The sequence below is a fragment of the Palaemon carinicauda genome, chromosome 18 (genome assembly GCF_036898095.1).
Source record: "Palaemon carinicauda isolate YSFRI2023 chromosome 18, ASM3689809v2, whole genome shotgun sequence".
Classification (NCBI taxonomy): domain Eukaryota; kingdom Metazoa; phylum Arthropoda; class Malacostraca; order Decapoda; family Palaemonidae; genus Palaemon; species Palaemon carinicauda.
In genome coordinates this window covers 49246174-49263566 of record NC_090742.1, presented here as the reverse complement: position 1 = coordinate 49263566, position 17393 = coordinate 49246174, and the positions used below count along the sequence as shown (strand labels likewise).

Sequence of the window (17393 nt, the reverse complement as noted above, 5' to 3'; positions counted from 1 at the left end):
GAGATGAGGACCCGAGGATTCCAGGTTACAAGAGCCTGAAGACTCAATGCAACGAGAGCCCAAAGGTCCAAGGTCACGCAAGCCCAATGAGTGACATTCACGAGACCCCGAAGGCTCAACGCGACAAGGACCAATAAATCCCAGGTTGCGAGAACCTGAAGGAACATCGAAACCAGAATCCGGAGGTTTGGCGTGCCGCAAGCCTGAAGGCTTAGCGAAACAAGGACCCAAAGGTCCTGGGTTACGAGAACCTGAAGGAACCTCAAAACTAGAACCTGAAGGTTCAGTGTCCCACAAGCCCGAAGGCTTAGCGAAACGGGGACCCGAAGGTCCCGTGTTAAGAGAACCCGAAGGAACATCACAATGGAAGCCCGAAGACTTTGGATCAAGCAAGTCCAATGCGATATCCTCACGAGACCCCAAAGGGACATTGCAACTTGAACCCGAGGGCTCAAAACGGTGTCTCCTACTGCTGGGGGAGGAACACACCCTGGATGGAGAAGGTCAAAAACTCTTCCACCCGACAAACCTCCGAAGGGGAACGTCTAGTAGAAACCATCCGAGGGGGAGACAGCTCAAGCTCGAGTGCTTCATCCCCTCAGGGAGGAGGTTTGTCTCCCGAAGGAGAACATCGCTTGGGACAATGCTCTAACCCCGCCCGTAGGGGAGAAGCATAAGCATGAAGAGACCACTGATCACAAGAGGTTCTCTCTCGCGAACGAGAGAGATGTTCTCCCGGAGGAGGAACATGCCATGGACTTTGCTTTCCCACCACCCATGGAGAAGAAGCAACGTCTTCAATGTCGGCCTTGAGAGACTAAATTCAGACCGACAGGCAGCAGCCCCTGCGACAACCCGTCAGTTCGAAAGGGCATCTTCTACCTTAGAAGAAGGAGAAAGCCTAGGAAAATGTCTAACAGGATCCTCCAGAGAGGGAAACTGCTCTGTCACAAAAGGTGATAACAAGCTTTCTCTCGCGAACGAGAGGAATATTCTCCTGAAGGAGAACATCGCCTAGAACAAGCTTTCCCTCAGCCCTATGGGAAAAAACGTAGGCGTACGACATGTGTTGGTCACTGAACAATCTCTCTCCCGAACGATAGAGAAGTCCACCCAATGGAGAACACCACCTAGAACAAGCTTTCCTCCAGCCCTATAGGAAAAAGCATAGAACGAAAGAAATCCTTCCGAAGGATGACCTAGCCTTGGACTTTGCTTTCCCCCAGCCCAAGACGGAGAAGCATAATCTTTGGCGACAAGATAGCAGATGCTGATTTTCGTCGAGCTGTCAGCATTTCTCCCCATAAGAGGGAAGGTTGCTGAATGTCTGAAGAAGGGAAGCTCTCCCTCGGAAGGGAGAGCAGCCCAACACCTGGGAAGTTTAACTTTCCCTCGTAAGGGAAAGTTCTCCAACCCCTGGAGGCGAACCTCTTGGCAGCACTCTCTGCTTCCCTTCAACAAGCCTTGTTCAAGTTGAAGGTCGGTATCAAGTGCTACCTCATGAAAAGCGAGCAGCTCACAAGCTAGCACAGTTGGCGCAGGACAGTGACCAAAGCGGCCGAATCCACAGGAACATTTGGCTCTGCTTTCTAAGTCGGCTGCTATCTGAGGAAAAATAAAAGTTATGATAAATTACAATTCATATATCCGCTGCAAAAAAAGACTACTCGGGGAAAACTCAACCCTCAGTTGGAAGGGAATTCCTCTGAAAAGTTAAATTATAAGTAGTTATTAAATATAACTTAAGTACTGAAGAAACCAATGGGAGCACCACCTAACCCGCGAACGGGAAAGATGTACTCCCGCTGAGGATCTGGCGGCCACCCACGAAAGAGGGAGGGCGGCATAGTAAGGGAGTAGTAGTGGCAACATAATGACGACTCCCTTGCGATGGATACCGCCGGAATACCCTGTCACACAAACGGCAAATGTAATAAAAGCGTCATATATGTAAAAACATAAGAGTAGGTTTCAATATATGTACTATATATAGAACGAAAAAAACACAATTAGTAGTTTAAACTCTTTGCGTGCAAGAGCGGCAGTATGACTGTCTTCTATTGAGCCCGAAAGCAAAGGGGTTACTCAGCCGAGAGGTGTGAGTGAGCAGGGTAGTCAGTCTACCCAACCCCCACCCACTAACTCACGAATGGGGTAGTTATCTCTCACTAAAATCATCTTGGCTCATCTTTCAGCTAAGGCGAAAGTAGTACCCCAATAAATAGTGGGGGGTTTGTACAGTATTTGTGCCGAAACAATTAGCAGTTTATTTAATGTCATAATTGATTTAGAAGTTTATTAAGGAAATGGTGTAAAACTAGGAGTTTAAAGTACTATAGAGTAAAATAACATATCAGATACTGGACTACGTGAAACCAATATAGGTGTTAATTGACTGCACGTAGGCAGTGGTTAGTAGGTTAAAGAGGTTACATGATTGCTAAACTTAGGCACCAATATTTTTGCAATAAAGTGCATATATATTACAGAAAAATGAAATTACCTGAAATTCCCAAAGTTTTTGAAGGGTTAAAAAACCCAAGTCTCCAAATACCCTCAGTCCAAGCAAATCTTGAAAAACTTCCTGCTTCTCCAAAGTTACAGAATTCACTCTTTCGTGAGTGCATATTAGTTATATAGTCAACTTCTCCACAAAACCAAATTAACTTGTTAATGTGCCTGAAATAAATTAAAACTAATGACACATTTTGTTAATAAAAATTGGTAATAAAAACAATTCAATACATAAGCAAAACTGCAGCTTTTTCAAAATATCGTGGAAAATATGTTATAAATTTTAAAGATAAATTCCATCTTCTAAACAGATGTAATATATTCAATTTAATCGCACACCCCCCAAAAAAAATATGTAACAAAAGAAAAAACTGCATGTGAAAAGAAATCTTCTTTCTTGACGAAGTACACTAAAATTGCCAAGTCAGACTAAAGGTAGTGATAACACATATCTTATTCAACAGTTCAGTTTTCAAATACACCAACACAATTACTACACTTTTCACAAAAGATTGTTTGAAGAGTAATATACTGTATTGCAATGTTGCCCCACATACAGTCTACTTAGCACTCCCAATTTAGTAACTATGTCATTAATTGCCAATGCAAAATGAATCCCATTTAAGACATAACCATGGGGAACACCACAGTCATGGTTGTAGGATTCGGAATAAATACTGTAATGTCTATATAAATTTGGAACGTTCTTTTACCAATATAATATCTAATAAAAATAGGAAGGTGCCCTCGAAAAACATTATGATGTAAGGATTTCAGTATTGAATGCCTCCAAACAGTACTGAATGCCTTCTGAATGTCAAGAAATATGGCTACTGTGATTTTCTTTCTTTCAAAACCTCTATGTATATAATTTTATGTGTGAGTGTGAGAGTCTGGATCATTCTGATTGTGAGCCAAATTGCAAAGCAGATAAAATGTTACTAAAGCAAACACCATTTCAATCTAAAATTTACCATTTTTCAAGCAATTTGCAAACATAACTGGACAGTGAAATTGGTTTGTAATTGTTTGGATTACTGGGATCTTTTCCTGACTTAGCTACTGGAATCACTACTACCTGTTTCCATACCTTTGGAAATGGATGTTTGGTTCAAGGATGATTCTAGATATCTAATATATAGGCTATATTTCTTATCACATGAACATTTATATCAATTTTACCAGGGGGCGCTGAAATACAATTTGATAATGTTAATTCAAACTCTGTGTAAATCTTGTATTAAATCTAATACAATTGCTTCTCCTCTTCTTTTGATGGATTGAAAATGGTCACCCAATTATTAATGCTGCTTATGATTCCAATACTGTGACCAATAATATTTGAGATTGTTTGTGTATATTGAACTAGTGAGCCATTATTCATTTATGAGTCTTGTAAATCTGCTATAGAAACTATTGAATTACCAACCAAAGACTAATTAATGCAAAAAGAACTGCATATAATTCCTGTACATTTCATCTTATCTTTCTTTAAAAATAGAAGTCCTTATCTGCACTCATCTTAGTGATTACATTTCTAATTACATCTGCACACTTATCTTAATATATCTTGATCAGTCAACATCTTTGCATTCAATTGCATTGATTTTTTGGCTTTATTAGTATAATATCTTTTGATTTGCTTTGATTTATCTCTAGTTTCTTCATGTCTTCTCATGAGCCAATAATACTGCCTTTGATAATACAAATACTTAAAATATCAAAAAATCTTCAAATAATATTGAGGTACCAAGGTTTATATACTTATTGACCATAAATGAATATTACACACATTTACTATGACAACAAAAATGAAGGTGAGGCAGATGGGCAAATAAAACGGAATTATTATTAACAAAAAGAATAATTTAGATGAAAGAAATTCAAAATAAAATGGGGAGCAATGCAGGGAATTTACGAGCACTTGATTCCAGCTAACTAGAAGTGACTTATGTACTTCTAGCCTAATCAAACTGTGAATCAGGGATGCCAGATATGTAAAATATGCTGGAAATTCAAATAAGCAGAGTAGCATATGCATGAATTAGGGGAAATCAATTGGCAAATGTATCATTATAAGAGGAGATTAACCAGCACAATGAGTCAAACTTGACTATTACCGAGCTGTTCCATAATACATTAAATTCAAGTGATAAAATAGTAAATTAGAGATAAAAATCTGAGAATAATATAAAGTTTTATGTACTAAACATATGCATTTTAAGAATGGTGAATTCTTAGGAATCTTATAGAAACATAGAATCCAATAAGATGTCAGAAAAACTTTTCTGACTGAAACAAAATTGTTTTCTAAAGACTGAACTTAGAAAAGATATGTCTTATGCAAAAAAATTGTTTCAAACTAACTACACTAGGGAATTATCTCATAAGATGTACAGATTAAAAAGCCATGGGTCAATCTTGTATGACTAATATAAAATCTTGCCAATATTATATAATTTTTTGTCCTTCTGTTCTGATGATTGCCATGGAGAAACAATTGGTTTCATTTGTTTTCATTTATTATTTTCACACTCATCATTTCACAGTTTACCATTTTATTAATAAAAATGCTTTATAATCGTTATAATCCTTAAAATTAAAGGGGAGTTTAATAGCAAGTTGTGGTAAATTTATGACTGATCTAACAGCTGCGTATGGTTTTTCACTACTAACAACTCCCACATGGGTCGGAATTGTTGTAGATGAATTGCTGTATGCGAATGATTGTAGACCCATTGTTGTAGATAAATTAACTTAAAACTAACCAAAGTCATTGAGACATTCAAGGACATCATACCTCCATGTGGTATTATATGCCTTTTCAAGATCAAAGAATACTGTTACATGACGTTGCTTGGAAGCAAATAACTCGCAAACAGATGAGTTTAGATGGACAAATATATCCATTGTACAATGCAATCTACGAAACCCACACTGAATTGATGATAAAATACTCTTCTTTTCAAGTATCCATACAAGCCTTCAATTGACCATCTTTTTTGTTTTATATATTATTTTTCCAACTAGGGTTGTAGCTTAGCTAGTAGTAGTAGTAATAATAATATTAATAATAATAATAATAATAATAATAATAATAATGAGTATAGGAATGTAATATCTGGTGTTTCACAGGGTAGTGTTCCTGTCCCATAACTTTCCATACTATATAAACATGACATGTGGTTTGGCCTAGAAAACAAGCTTATTGCATATGAAGATGATGCTACTCTTTGCATCAATTCCATCTCTTGAATGTAGATCTCGGGTTGCTGAATTTCTTAATAGAGATCTAGCTAAAATTAGTTCATGGTCCAAATTACGAGGTATGAGGTTGAATCCTAACAAAACTCAAAGTAAGATTGTAAGCAGGTCTAGGCTAGTGGCTCCTCAACATCCGGATCTCAACATTGATAATGTTTCTTAAACTTTGTATGACTCTCTTAAAATTTTAGGTGTGGTTTTCGACAGCAAATTTCCTTTTAAGAAACATTTTAGGTCTGTATCTTCTTCAATTGCACAAATAATTGGCTTATTGAGACAGTCTTTTAAGATTTTTGGTGATCAATCTATTCTGAAGAAGTGTTTTAATTCTTTCATTCTACATTGTTTCGTGTATAACATGTTCTCTTGTCTGGTCTTCAGCTGCTGATTCTCATCTTAAAGTGTTGGACAGGAACTTAGTGTATTAAATTTTTTATTCCTGATTTAGATATTAATTTTTGGCACCGTGGTTCAATTAGTTCATTATGCATGTTGCGTAAGATTTTTCATAATTCTGACCCTCCTTTACCTTCAGATCTCCCTGGACAGTTCCATCCTGTTCGTAATACTAGGCATGCGGTTAATTCTAATTGTCAGGCCTTCTCTATTATGAGGCTCAATACTACACAGTATTCCAGAAGTTTTATTCCACCAGTGACCAAGTTGTGGAATGATCTTCCTAATCGGATAGTTGAATCAGTAGAATTTCAAAAGTTCAAACTTGCAGCAAATGTTTTTATGTTGAACAGGCTGACATAAGTCTTTTTAGTCTATATATCAATCATCTGTTTAATGTTGTTAATGTTTTTTTTTAAATATTTGATTTCATTTTTTTCATTGGTTTTGATATAGTTTATTTCCTTATTTCCTTCCCTCACTGGGCTATTTTACCCTGTTTGGAGCCCTTGGACTTATAGCATTTTGCTTTCCCAACTACGGTTGATGCTTGGCTAGTAATAATAATAATAATAATAATAATAATGAGATATATCCTATGGAGATCGTGAACCTCGGCTTGTAAGGGGGTGGAGATTATCACGCGGTGGGGTAGTCGCTTTACTCAGCCTCCTCTTCTGCTTCGTGGCTAGAACTAAAGTCACTTGAAGCTGCGAGAAGTCCTGCTGTAGGTGAGCAGTAATTCCCGCAGTTCCACACACCATCCTGATGGGTGAAACGAATATCTCAGGGTTAAGGCCCTTGGAAGCAGAAGGCTTCTGCCTAGGGTCCAAAGGAAGAGAAGAAGAGGAGGAGGAGAATTAGTTTTCCAACGGGATCCTTGGAGTGGTTGATGCGGTTGCCTGCTTCAATGGAGGAGCTATCCCTGCAACAGCCTGCTTCACTGCCTTCACCAAGGTGTCAAACCATGATGGAGGTTTCCCTACTGCAGAAAGGTCTGGGGTGTTCTTGGAGAGGCTAACAAGTGGTGATTACCTTCAAGGGTACTTGAAAACAGGGAGATGCAGGTCTCTTATCCTGGGGGAGTGGCACAAGCATGTACTCTTGATCACACCTGAAAGGGCGAGATGGAGAAAAGGAACTGATAGGAGCATACTTACTTGGAGGTTCCTTGAGGCCAGAAGAGAAGGGAACTGGGCGTCCGATTCTTGCTGGCGAGGCATGGTAACAAGTGGGCACAGAGAGATCAGTCCTGGGTATAGGTTACCATGCCACGGGTAAGAGCTGGAAGGGTCACCAATGATCTACTAAGTCTATGGCGTGGTGGGCTGTCATGCGTGGGCCAATGATCGCAGGTTGGAGGGTGAGGAAGCATGAGTGAGAGAATATCCCACATGTGACAATCGCGTGCGGGCGGTGGTAAAAAGCGTGCTGGAGAGTGACAATCAGGAGTAGGTGCATGACATGTTGGCGAATAATGATCACAAGCTGGTGAGTGGTGAGCTGGGGACCAGCGGGCTGGGGAACGGCAAGATGGCAAAAGATGATCACGAGGTGGCGCACGGCACACTAGGGACTGAAGGACACGAGCAGGCGAAGAGCGTACTTGAGGGTGACAATAACGAGCCAGCTAACGGCAAGCAGGCCAGTGACGATCACGAGCGGCGAACAGGAAAGGCATGATCTCGCAGTAGCGAGTGGTGAGTGGCGATCCCGGGAAGAAGAGTGACGATCACAAGCAGGCGAGTGACGATCACAAACAGGCGAGTGACGATTAAAAGCAGGTGAGTGACGATTGATGAGCAGCAATCACAAGCAGGAGTATGAGAAGATCGTTGTTCCCTGGAGTTGTAGCGTCGTTTCCTGATGGAGAGCGAGGGCGAACATTTGGAAGGTCAAAGATGACCGCTCCTTGGTGGAAGAGGAGAAACTGTGGTAGCAAGGGCTTATATTGTGAACAGCAGGTCGGCGCTAGGATGGTGAGTGGGCTCGCCCATTGTTATCCTTGGCAGGGGAGTCATGCTGTGGAGGAGAAGGTGGGGGGTACGTCTAACAGGAAGCCGCCTATGTCTTTGTTCAATCCCCTTCTCAGAAGGGAAAAGAACGCAGACCGGCGTCTGCCGCAGCAGTAGGAGAGGGTGAGAGCATAAGTTTGAAAACGGCAAGGGCATCCACAATAGCACTCCCCGGTGCAGGAACTTCTACCTCTGAGGAAACCAGAATTCATCTCCTCTTGACCCCCAGCTGTGGAAGCTCCATCAACACGTCCTTCGAAGGTGGACTTGCGAACACCTGCAAAGGCTAAACCTGTAAGAAGTCAATGTATCAGAAGGATCCCCCCGAGGAAAGGGGCAGAGTTTCTTCTCTAGAGGAAGAAACACCATCCCTAGATCCCCGAGGTTGGCCTGGTATTAGCTGGTCAACACTCCCACTTTACGGATTCTCAGAAGAGACCGATCAAGCAGGAGTTTCCAGAAGAGATCAGGGGATCAAGGAAGAAGTCCGAAGTTTCTTCGACTTCAAGGCAAACCCAAAAGGCGAAGAATCTCTCTTGACTTCTACTTGCACCATCTCCCAAATCACTCTGACTGGGAGGAAGACTACTCCTGGTATTCATCTTAGGTGCTATCCCTCACAACGTCATCCTCGGCAGGCCGAACACACCGAAGAAGGTCTTGGAGGATGTCATGAAGGTCCCGCAAAACAAAAGAAAATTAGTTCAAATGGCCATGTCTATGCAGGAAGAGGAGACACTACGTCTGCTCTCCACTGAGTCAAAAACAAACGTGAGAAGGCAACCCTGGTGTTTGTGAGAGAGGCCGCTAACACCCGCCACCCACCCTCTCAAACAAGCGGACCAGTAGTTATACCTTGCTTAAAAGTTTATGGTTAGTCTTTCAGCTTCAGTGAAAGATAATCCCTATGAATAACAGAAGAGTTTGTATTTAGTGTCAGAACAAACCATATAAAGGAAAGATTGGAAATGAAGGTAAAAACCAAGAGGGATGATATACAGTTACCATAGAAATCAGAAAGAGATATAAAATAAAATTGGCAAAACTATCCAAAAAATAAACAAACTAATGGCAAAACTATCAAAAAAAATAAACAAACTAAAAACCAAAGACATTTGTAAACACAAACACACCAAAATAGTGGAAACACTACAGAAGGGAAGAAGCATAAAATTGATGGAAAGAAGACTTGGAACATAGTACAAACAGATATTTGCTTTAGAGGGTGAAAATGGAAATATCATTGACAAAAGAGACGCAGTGATAAAAATTACAGAGGACTTCTTTACAATACTTTAAAATAGTGATTCAAGAAATAACCCAGCAAATAAAAACAACAAAACACCTGAGCCAGTACCAAAGGTAATTGTAGAAGAAGTAAAGAAATCTTTAAAGGGCATCTATAGAGACAAAGCAGCAGGAAAACATAGCTTATCACTTTGCTTATTACTAGATGTAGATATCATAATAATAAAACTTACTGAACTTTACAGAAAATGTCTACAAGAAAGCTCTATACCTACAGCTTGGAAAAACTTCATTATTACAATAATTCACAAAATAGGGAGACACAAAAGACCTGAAAAATTATCGTCCTATAGGTTTAGTCTCAGTAATATGTAAAATATTAAAAAAGTTCATATTAGGACAAATAGGAAAACAACTAGACTTTAACCAATCAAATGAGTAAGCAAGCTTTAGAAGTGGGTATTCAACTACTGATCATATCCATGTAATTAATAAGCTAAAGAAAAAATCAACGGAGTATGAAAAACCATTATATATGGAATTTGTAGAATATGAGAAAGCTTGTGATTTTGTCAAAACTTAAGCAGCAATGAAAGCCCTTTAGACAAGGAATAGATGAATTTTATATTAGATCACTTGAAGATAACTAAAAGGGAAGTACAGTAATACTAAAATTACATGAAGATAGTGAGAAAATTACAATTGGGAAGGAGTAAGACAGGAAAACCACATCTCTCCTAAATTATTCACAGCATGTCTAAAAGAAATTTTTAGCAATTTAGATTGGGAAGATGTAAGAATTAACATTAATGGGGAATACCTTAACAACTAAGATTTGCAGATGACATAAGTCTATTTAGTGAGTCATGGGAGGAATTGAAAAAGATGATAGAAACTTTGAATAAAGAAAGCATATATGTACGGAGAGCTTTTGATACAAAAAATGAGACTATGAAAATGCCAGTTTCTTTAAAAAGAAAAGTATTAACTTATGCATAGGAAACTTGGAGTCTTACTAAAGCCATAGAACATAGGGTAGTTACAGCTCAAAGAACTATGTAAAGAATAATGATGGGATTATCAACAGGAGACAAACAAAAGAAACTTGGATAGGAGAGTAAACTAAAGTAGAGGATATTCTAACAATGTGTAAGAAAAATAAAAGGTCATTGGCAGGATATATAATGAGTATGACAGAAAATAGATGGATATTAAGGATAACAGAATGAGCTCTTAGAGAATGCCAATGAAGCAGGGGAATAAAGAGAAGACAATGGATTAACAAGCGGAGAAATTTTTATGGCACAGACTGGCATAGAACAGTGATTCTTAAACTGGGGTTACAAGCAGGGCTCCTAGAACTTAACTTTAAGTTTTTGATAAAATATTGACCCTTTTCGTCTACTTGTGTGAAGCAGGTTCTCGGCAGTTGTTGAAATCAAAACGAAGAAAAGAAATAATGTGCCAAGTAATCTCCAATGTGCAATGAGCCAAACACCACTAAACATTCCCCGACTAGTTGGTAAAAACAGCCAATATCACCCATCCCACTGATGAGTAACACTAGGTTTTTTAAAAAGGCCACTGGGTACAATCCAATTTTTCTGTATTATAAGCAGTTAAAATAGTCGCAACGGAAATAAGAAGGTAGTAATTATGCTGTCTATGGTTTTCCAATAATACATAAATAAGGATAAATAAATCACTAAGAAGGTTGTGTAATAATTTTTTATGTGGTCATAATCTATGAATGATTGCTTTAAAAGTAAAAAGTAGTAATATTTTTTAAGAAATTATTTTTTTCTAGTATCAATGTAATGATTGTAATTTTGTTTCATCATGTATTTGTTTAACACATTTTCTATGAACAATGTTTATTTTATTGAAATATAGCCCAGTGCATTCCTATAAAAAATCAACAATGAAATAAAAATCTATCATTCATCCACTCACTCAAATAACCAATGAAGTATCATTAATACACAAAAGGAAATATATTGTTCAACATTATACGGCACTTTTTGGTTTGGAAAAATTTCAAGGGTGGTGAGGGGGTTATGAGATCTATACTTAATGCAAAAGGGGGGCGCAAAGCAAAAAAGTTTAAGAGCCACTTGCATAGAAGGACCATAAACAGATTTGAATGGAAGGAAATGTCTGAACTATCTGTCCTGCAGCGGACAAGTCACGGCAATTAATGTTGTTGATGATATACATATACATATATATATATATATATATATATATATATATATATATATATATATATATATATATATATATATATATATATATATGCATACATATCATTATTATTATTATTATTATTATTATTATTATTATCATTATTATTTGCTAAGTTACAATACTAGTTGGAAAAGCAGGATACTATAAGCCCAAGGGAAGATAGCACAGTGGGGAATGGAAAAAGGAAATAAACTACAAGAAAAATTTAAGAATAATAACATAAAGATAAATCTTTCATATATAAACTATAAAAGCAAGAATGACAGAAATAAGATAGAATAGTGTCCCCAAGTGCACCATCGAGCAAGAGAACTCTACCTCAAGACAGTGGAAGACCATAGTACAGAGGCTATGGCACTACCCAAGATGAGTGTCCTTCTTCCAGAAGAGTTGTTTCCCAAACCTAAAGAGTCTCTTCTACCCATAACAAGAGGAAAGTAACCACTGAACAACTGCAGTGCAATAGTTAACCACTTGAGTGAAGAAGAATTGTTTGGTAATCTCAGTGTTTTTAGGTGTATAAGTACAGAGGAGATTATGGAAAGAATGTGCCAGTCTATTCTGTGTAAGTGTTGGCAAAGGAAAAATTAACCGCAACCAGAGAGAGGGATCGAATGTAGTACTGTCTGTCAAAGGACCCATTAACACTCTAGTGGTAGCATCTCTACAGGTGGCTGGTGCCCCGGCCAATCTAGTACCTACATTATACAGTATATATATATATATATATATATATATATATATATATATATATATATATATATATATATATATATATATATATATATATACTGTATTCTTACGAAGGTGGTCTGGCGAAGAGTATATAATTTATTTATGTATTTTATTTATATATTTCATTTGTGTATTTGAGGTGAATAGCCATCTCTTAAGATGAGTTCCTCTCATGTAGATATAAGTTTGGCATGTAAATTACGTAAGACTTTCGTTGTTAATTTCAGTGTATTTTTCATTCAAGTAAGCATTCTTAGTTATCATTAGATATAAAATAAATAAGGTTTTCACAGAAACACTTGCGTAAGTTCTTAAGCCATATAATAAGTGAAAATAATCAAAATAAACGTAATACACTGGAGGAGCTGTGAACAGTGGAGGGCTACGGGAAAGACTGGTTGCAATAATACCAGATAATTAAAATATGAAATGCATGCCACATGAGATAATATAAATGCTACATAGTATTCCCTATGCTCCAATAAATGAGAATATTTGCATACATGTATTCCTAACACAACATATATGCTAAATGTGTATTAGCAATAAAGGTACATATAACAATGATAATCATATACATGGAAATAATTATAACGATAATCCATCACCTCCCCCTCCCCTTTGCGTTCAATGAGCTATATGAACGGGTATGGCGTCTCGGTGAACGCCGATACTCAGCTTGAGTGCCACTTTGCTGTTGTTGACTAGTATCAGGGACAACATCCTTCTTCTTTGGAGATTGCTGTGTCTCGTCAGGCAAATGTGAAGGAGAATGAGGTACAGGGCGTAAGAAACGGCAGTTACTTAATAATATTCTTCCTGAGGGTAACTTCACATGGTAGTCTCGTGACCTACCGATGCCCATAATAATGCCAGTCTTATCCCATCGCTTGGAGATAGGGTCTTGGATACGGACATTATCATTGAGTTTGAGTGGTTCCAAAGGGTGTGCATGGCTGTCGTACCTTATTTTGGCTGCTTCTGTACGTGATGCTACACGAAGGTCATATTCATTTGCTTTTTCTTGCCACTCCTGCTTGAACGATGATGCATGGGCTGGGATGCATGATCGAAGGGCTTGGCCATATAATATCTGCGCTGGAGAAAGGCCAGCATAATTAGGAGTATTCCGTATTTCCAATAATCCTTTGTCGAAATCTTCGGTGTCGATGTTCCCAGAAGGTGCTACTTTTAGGATAAAATGTTTGACCTTCTTCAAGGCTGCTTCAGCATGGCCATTACTTTGGGGATAGTAAGGTGTGGATATCACATGTTGAACACCCCATCGGGTAAGAAAATTCTTGAATTCTGAGCTGGTGAACTGAGGTCCACCATCTGTCCTCAGCCTTACTGGAACACCTAAGTCTCGGAAGATGTGACTGAAGTGTCGTGTTGTTACTTCCGCTGTAGTATTGGTGCCAAATTTTACAACTACAGGCCATCCAGATAGTCTGTCAACATACACCAGGAAAGATTTCCCAGCAACACTGAAGAAATCAGCCGATACTGATTCGAAGGGACGAGAGGGGTTTTCGTTGCATAATAGTGGTTCCTGCTGTTGGCTTGGCTGCATTATCTGACATGGCTCACAGGCATGGACAGTATTTGCTATGTCTGAATTAATACCAGGCCAATATACAGTCTGCTTAGCCCGACGCTTAGTCGCCTCCACTCCACAATGGCTGTCATGAAGGCGTCTTAAAATGCTGCGTCGCATAGCTAAGGGAATTACTATTCGGCTACCATACAGGACAAGGTCATCATCGGTGTATAAATCCTCCCTTATTTTCCAATAGGGTAGTAGGTCATTGTGGAGATTGTAGCGGTGACTGGGGAAGCCGTTGGCAACGTTTTGGAGGAGTCTTGTGTACGAGGGGTCCTCACGTGCTGCAGTGCGAATCTCTTCCAAAATAAGATCTTGTGTATCTGATGTCTTCACATCTGAAATTGCATCCACAGTCTTGGCTACTACACTCCTGAGGGAAAGATGGGTTTCACTATTTAACATATCATCTTCGGACGTTGGGTGGCTCACAGGGGAACGTGAAAGGGCATCAGGGATGCAATGTTCCTTGCCTTTACCCCATACTGCAGTGAAGATATATTGTGAAATTTTCTCTTTCAGACGCTGAATACGTGTGTTTTCTATTGCATCCAATGTATATGTATTCAAGATGGGTATTAGGGGTCTATGGTCAGTCACCAATGTGAAATGGGGCAATCCAAGTAAGTAATGGCGACATTTATTCATAGCCCAAACTGAAGCTAAACATTCTAGCTCAATGGTGGCCCACCTAGTTTCTGCATCGGCCAAAAATCTTGAACCACACTGGACCATGCGGAAACGGCCTTCTCCATGGTCTTGTAGAAGTGCGTATCCTAAACCATATAAACGGGAAGCATCCGTTTGTAGTACGGTGGGGCAGGTAGGGTCGAAATGAGCCAGCACAGGTGGCTGAGAGAGAGCCTTTTTAACACTGGCAAATGCGGCATCATGATCTGCTGTCCACGTGAAGGATCTCTTAGGGCTCATTAGCGGCCGAAGCGGATCTGCTGCAGCTGCAAGATCAGGTGAAAATTCTGTTAATTGGTTAGTAAGGCCCATGAATGACCTTAAATCTGTCAGATTTGCTGGCTTTGGGAACTCTGATATAGCTCGAACTTTCTCCTTGTCTGCTGCAATTCCATTTTCAGATAACGTATACCCACAAAAAGGTACAGTAGGGCTAGCAATAACAAACTTTTCTGCATTTAAAGTAATACCGTGAGTCCTACAGCGAGACAAAACTTTGTTGAGCCTGCATAAGTGAGAATAATAATCCTTATCATATACAAGGATATCATCCACAACCTTGACACAATGTTGGATGCCCTGAAGAGCAATATCACCTCTCCTGCAGTAGGCATCTCCTGAAGCGCTGAATCCCATGGGTGAACGACGATAGCGATACCGACCGTAGGGCGTGATGAATGTTGTAAGGGCTTGGTCTTCCTCTGCTAGTGGGATCTGCCAGTACCCACACAATGCATCCATGGTGGAGAAATACCTTGAATTAGGATCAATACTCCTGATTGAACTAAATGGTGATGGTGAAGAATGTGCAGGCCTTAAAACCTGTGAATTTAACTTGCTTAAATCTGTGGTGACACGAACACCACCTGTAGGTTTGGCCACGACCACTAAGGGGTGACACCATGGGGATGGTTGATCCCCAACAGGTTTAATGATGCCTTGTGCTACCATTGTCTCCAACTCGGTCTTGACGTCCTCTTGAAAGGCTAGTGGTATAAGACGCGGAGTGTAGATAGCAAAGGGTTTCACATCCTCTTTCAGGTGAATACGCATAGATGGTCCAGTCATTGGCTTGAGTTGTGCTCCTTGATGAAACTGCTCCTTCGTCATTAGCACATCGCTATATTCCTTTAGAAAGTATTGCCTGGCTTCCTCAGGTGAGGATGTGGCTGGAGGCGGAGGAACAACGGACATTTGTTCACATGTATTAACTTGGCTGACTTGGACCTGACTGGTTCCTACTGAAGTCCTGCTAAGTTTCCTCTCTTGCATTTGACGTGGGAAGTCCCAGGGAATGATCCTCAGGTGGCGGAGGGCATCATAACACAGTAATGGTGTTGGGAGAGAACTAAGAACATCAATATACCCCTTGTATGAGATATCACCATAAGTCATGACGGCCTCCATTGATCCCAAGACGTTACCTTCCATGGGTGATCCATCGGCGTTGGAAAACCAACTCAGGGGGCGGAGACAATTCCTTGACATCAATACCCAATGCTTGTAAGTGTTGCACTCCAAAGACAGTGGTATCTGCACCAGTATCAGGGATAACATTGATCTTCCCTGATTTACTGCCATATGTGACATGTAAATTGATAGGTGGTGAGGGACAACTTAGGGGACGTAAATTAACTGAACGTATGGCTGGAGAAGATATCTTGACAGTGTTCAATTTGGTGTCCTTTAAATCTTTCGACTCCCTTGGTCCCTTTGACTTTTTCTGTGCACAACAAACACCATAGTGGCCAAATTTATGGCAAATTCGGCACTCCTTAGCCAATGCGGGACATGCGGCAGTATACGGGAAACGGCCAGTTTTAGCACAGTTCCTGCACTTGTGGGATACTGCCTTACATGTGTCACTATTATGCTGTTGACCACAATTCTTGCATCTGCTACTTGAAGAAGGAGTTTTCTCTTGCTGATGAATTTTCTTAGGTTGCTCCGGTTTAGCAAATGCCTTCTTTAACTTCTTGTAGTTTGACACGGCACGCACTGAAGTCTGTGGAGCTTTAAGCTCTGTCGTTGTCTTCTTTGCAGCCTCAAAAGCCCTGCAAGTCAGCTTCACTTCCTCAAGTGTTGTTGTTGTAGGCATGCTAATGAGCTTCTTGGTGAGTTCTTCATTCCTTATGCCAACCAAAATAGCATGTTTTATTTGGGCCTCCACACAGTTAACGCCTTTACATAAATCAACCTCCTCTGAGAGCTGTTGTAAATGAACGAAAAAATCTGTTAATGACTCGCCTTCTGCTTGCTTGCATTGAGTAAAAGCTAACCGACGAAGTGCTTCATTCTGCTGACCCTTTATATAAGTTTCGATATGAGATAAAACATCATCCAAAAGCATAGTTGAGTCTGGTGGAATACCCAAATTGTGTTCTAATAAGCGTCTCATCTCAACACTGAGACATGCCCTTAGCTGTATCAACTGCTTAGGTTGAGGTAAATTATCCAAATCTACCATAACAGCATAATCCTTCCATCTCTGCTTCCATTCTGTGTATTGCCTATAAGTAACATCATGGGTTAATGGTGGAGGCAAATTTACTGTCACCTTAGGTGTCTGCACAGCTGAATTAGGCACTTGGAGAACACTTGCAGACGATGGTGCTGGGGTAGGGGGCCCTATACCACTTGCTTGGGGTAGGGTATGCCTGGGACCAGTCATAGCTTCAATT

At 39.7% G+C, this 17393-nt stretch overlaps 1 protein-coding gene across 4 annotated transcripts in view; it reads right to left on the bottom strand.

The window, feature by feature from the left end:
* The window catches only part of TAF1B (TATA box-binding protein-associated factor RNA polymerase I subunit B), a 411270-nt gene that overhangs the window by 46104 nt on the left and 347773 nt on the right, over positions 1–17393 (bottom strand). For all 4 annotated transcript variants that reach the window (XM_068392341.1, XM_068392343.1, XM_068392342.1 and 1 more), the window contains exon 7: positions 2504–2679. In XM_068392341.1, the coding sequence (XP_068248442.1) occupies positions 2504–2679 (176 nt within the window). The remainder of the gene's footprint in view (positions 1–2503; positions 2680–17393) is intronic.